The following is a 2,340-nucleotide window of genomic DNA, read 5'->3' on the forward strand; positions in this document are numbered from 1 at the left end:
GTGCAGCACGCAATGAACCCCACGCGTCGTCAACATCGTCAACATCATCGTCATCATCGTGTGTGGGTGATGGGTGTGATGACCGCACGGCTGCGAGCACAGAGCGCGAGGCAACGCAGCATGAGACCATCACGTCTACCACAGCCGTCACCGGCACGACCAGGCTTCGCGGGCGAGGTCGTGCACAGACCACCAACAACATCAATAATGACGACAACGACGACGATGCCAGGCAGGAGATGGTGTCGCGTCGGAGTGCGGAGTACAGATTCAGCCCAGACCCAACGGAGGAGGGCGAGGACGACCACGGCCACGGCCTCAACGACAGCAACAACAGCATGTTTGGTGATGGCGCTGATGCAACGCAACTCGTTGATCCGTCTGATGATGATGATGATGACGATGATGATGGTGATGGTGATGGTGAGCGGTGGGTGTCTGGCCAGGGCGGGCGCAGTGCACGTGCGCGCGGGTTCCTTGACGACGCCGCAGCTGACGACGACGATGATGATGACATGTTGGATATGGAGGGTGATGGTGATGAGGAGGAGTGCGAGGTTGGAGTCGGGGATGCACAGGAGGAGGCGCGGGCGGCGGCGAGAGAGGCAGAGCGGCTTGGTCTCTTTGATCACTGCAGGGAACAGCAGCATGGTGATGATGGTGATGATGTGGATGATTGCGACGATGCTGATGGTGACCTCACCCAATGTGGTGGTGACACGCAGCCAACAACACAGCCAGACGGCAGCAACAATAACAACAGCAGCAGCAAGCCCGTGCCACGCACATCGTCATCATCATCGTCGTCTGCAGCAACAGCATCGCTGCTTGGGCTGGTGCGCCAGCAGTCATCCAACCGCGGTCCGCTCACTGGCGAAGACAGCGTTGACGGGCGCGCGGCGAGTGATGACGAGCATGGCGAGTATGACGAGGAGGAGGAGAACAGGCTGCTGCAGCGCGCAGACTTTGCTGAGCACGTGACCGTTGCCCGCGTCGAGAGCAGCCAGCAGTCGGTACGTGTGAGGGATGGTGTGAGTGTTGCGTGTGGGTAAGTAAGTGGGTGTTGCGTTTGCTGTTTGTTGCGCTCATGCCCATGTCTGCTGTTGCGCGCCTTTTCCCGTGCATGTGGGTGTCCCGATTGCGTTTCTCACCGGTCTTTTTCCACTCGCGCCCCGTCGTCGCCACTTGCAGCTGTTTGACGACATCTTTGACGATTCGTCCAACTCGCAGCTGTCATTCACGCGCACCACATCGCGTACACGCTCGCGCGCTGGCTCCGTGTCAACGCGCTTCTCCCTGACGCGGTCGGACTCTCTCCTCCGCCGCTCGTCGCAGGACCTTGACTTGATCCGCACTTCAAAGTGCGCACGCACCAAGGTCCGCAACGTGTCTGTGTGTGGGGGGGGGGTGCCTGTGTGTGTCTGTGTCTATGTTTCGTGTGTGTCTGTGTGTGTCTGTGTCTGTGTCTGTGTGTGTGTGTGTGTCTGTGTGTTTATGTCAGAGGTGCCCATTTCAAAACACATCCGGTGCTGTGTGCTCGCCTATCCATCTGCGTTCCTCATCCTCCAACGCTCATCACGATTACCCTGCATGCAGGCAACGACGGGAACAAGCAAAGTGTTTACGTTCAACGTTGGCGCCAAATCGCGCCGGAAGCAGAGCAACCCGCAGCGGCACGACCCGCCCCCAAAGCGCGGCAAGCGCCAGTGACGCACGCACATTGTGTGTGTGTGTGTGTGTGTGTGTGTGTGTGTGTGTGTGTGTGTGTGTGTGTGTGTGTGTGTGTGTGTGTGTGTGTGTGTGTGTGTGTGTGTGTGTGTGTGTGTGTGTGTGTATGTGTGTGACTGTGTGAATGACTCACATAGAAGACACTATACATATATATACAGATTTCAACTTTCATGCCAATCAATGCGAAGCTCAAAAGTCCCCAAATAGCAAAAGGAAGAGCAAACGAGATATGGACAGGGCTAAGATCAATAGCGATAGTAACCAGTACACTCCAAAACAAGATAGAGACAGTGTAGCTCACACTCAATTCAATGAAAGATAGAAGGGAAAAATTAAAATAAAAGAACACGTGTGAGAGAGATATAAGGAGGATGGAAAGTGAGAGAAAGAAAAGACGGTTATCCAGACAATACTGTCGACGAGCAAGGAGTGCAAGGTCTGGGGGAGGACGATGTCGAAAGGTGGTAATGATATCGCATGCGGCAAGAGCAAGTCAGAAAGATACGATAGTGACCTGGATGAGAGCCGAGATGGTGTAACGTTTCGCAAAGCAAACGGGACGAGGGGACATTGGGACACGCTGATATGAGAGTTAGGAGATATTCAGGG

At 55.3% G+C, this 2,340-nt stretch overlaps 2 protein-coding genes across 2 annotated transcripts in view; both read left to right on the plus strand.

Annotated features, from left to right (window-relative positions):
- The window catches only part of PTSG_06454 (uncharacterized protein), a gene marked incomplete at its 5' end in the record, with an annotated part of 3,644 nt that extends 1,931 nt beyond the window's left edge, over positions 1–1,713 (plus strand). The window contains 3 exons of the mRNA XM_004991777.1: positions 1–1,013; positions 1,192–1,377; positions 1,597–1,713. The exon at positions 1–1,013 is cut by the window's left edge and continues 582 nt beyond it. Coding sequence (XP_004991834.1) covers positions 1–1,013; positions 1,192–1,377; positions 1,597–1,710 — 1,313 coding nt within the window. The 3' untranslated portion in view covers positions 1,711–1,713. The remainder of the gene's footprint in view (positions 1,014–1,191; positions 1,378–1,596) is intronic.
- Positions 1,714–2,182: 469 nt separating this feature from the next.
- The window catches only part of PTSG_06455 (A/G-specific adenine glycosylase), a gene marked incomplete at its 5' end in the record, with an annotated part of 3,799 nt that continues 3,641 nt past the window's right edge, over positions 2,183–2,340 (plus strand). Inside the window, one exon of the mRNA XM_004991778.1 lies at positions 2,183–2,223. Coding sequence (XP_004991835.1) covers positions 2,183–2,223 — 41 coding nt within the window. The remainder of the gene's footprint in view (positions 2,224–2,340) is intronic.

This window comes from Salpingoeca rosetta (assembly GCF_000188695.1).
Source record: "Salpingoeca rosetta unplaced genomic scaffold supercont1.18, whole genome shotgun sequence".
NCBI classification, from domain to species: Eukaryota; class Choanoflagellata; order Craspedida; family Salpingoecidae; genus Salpingoeca; species Salpingoeca rosetta.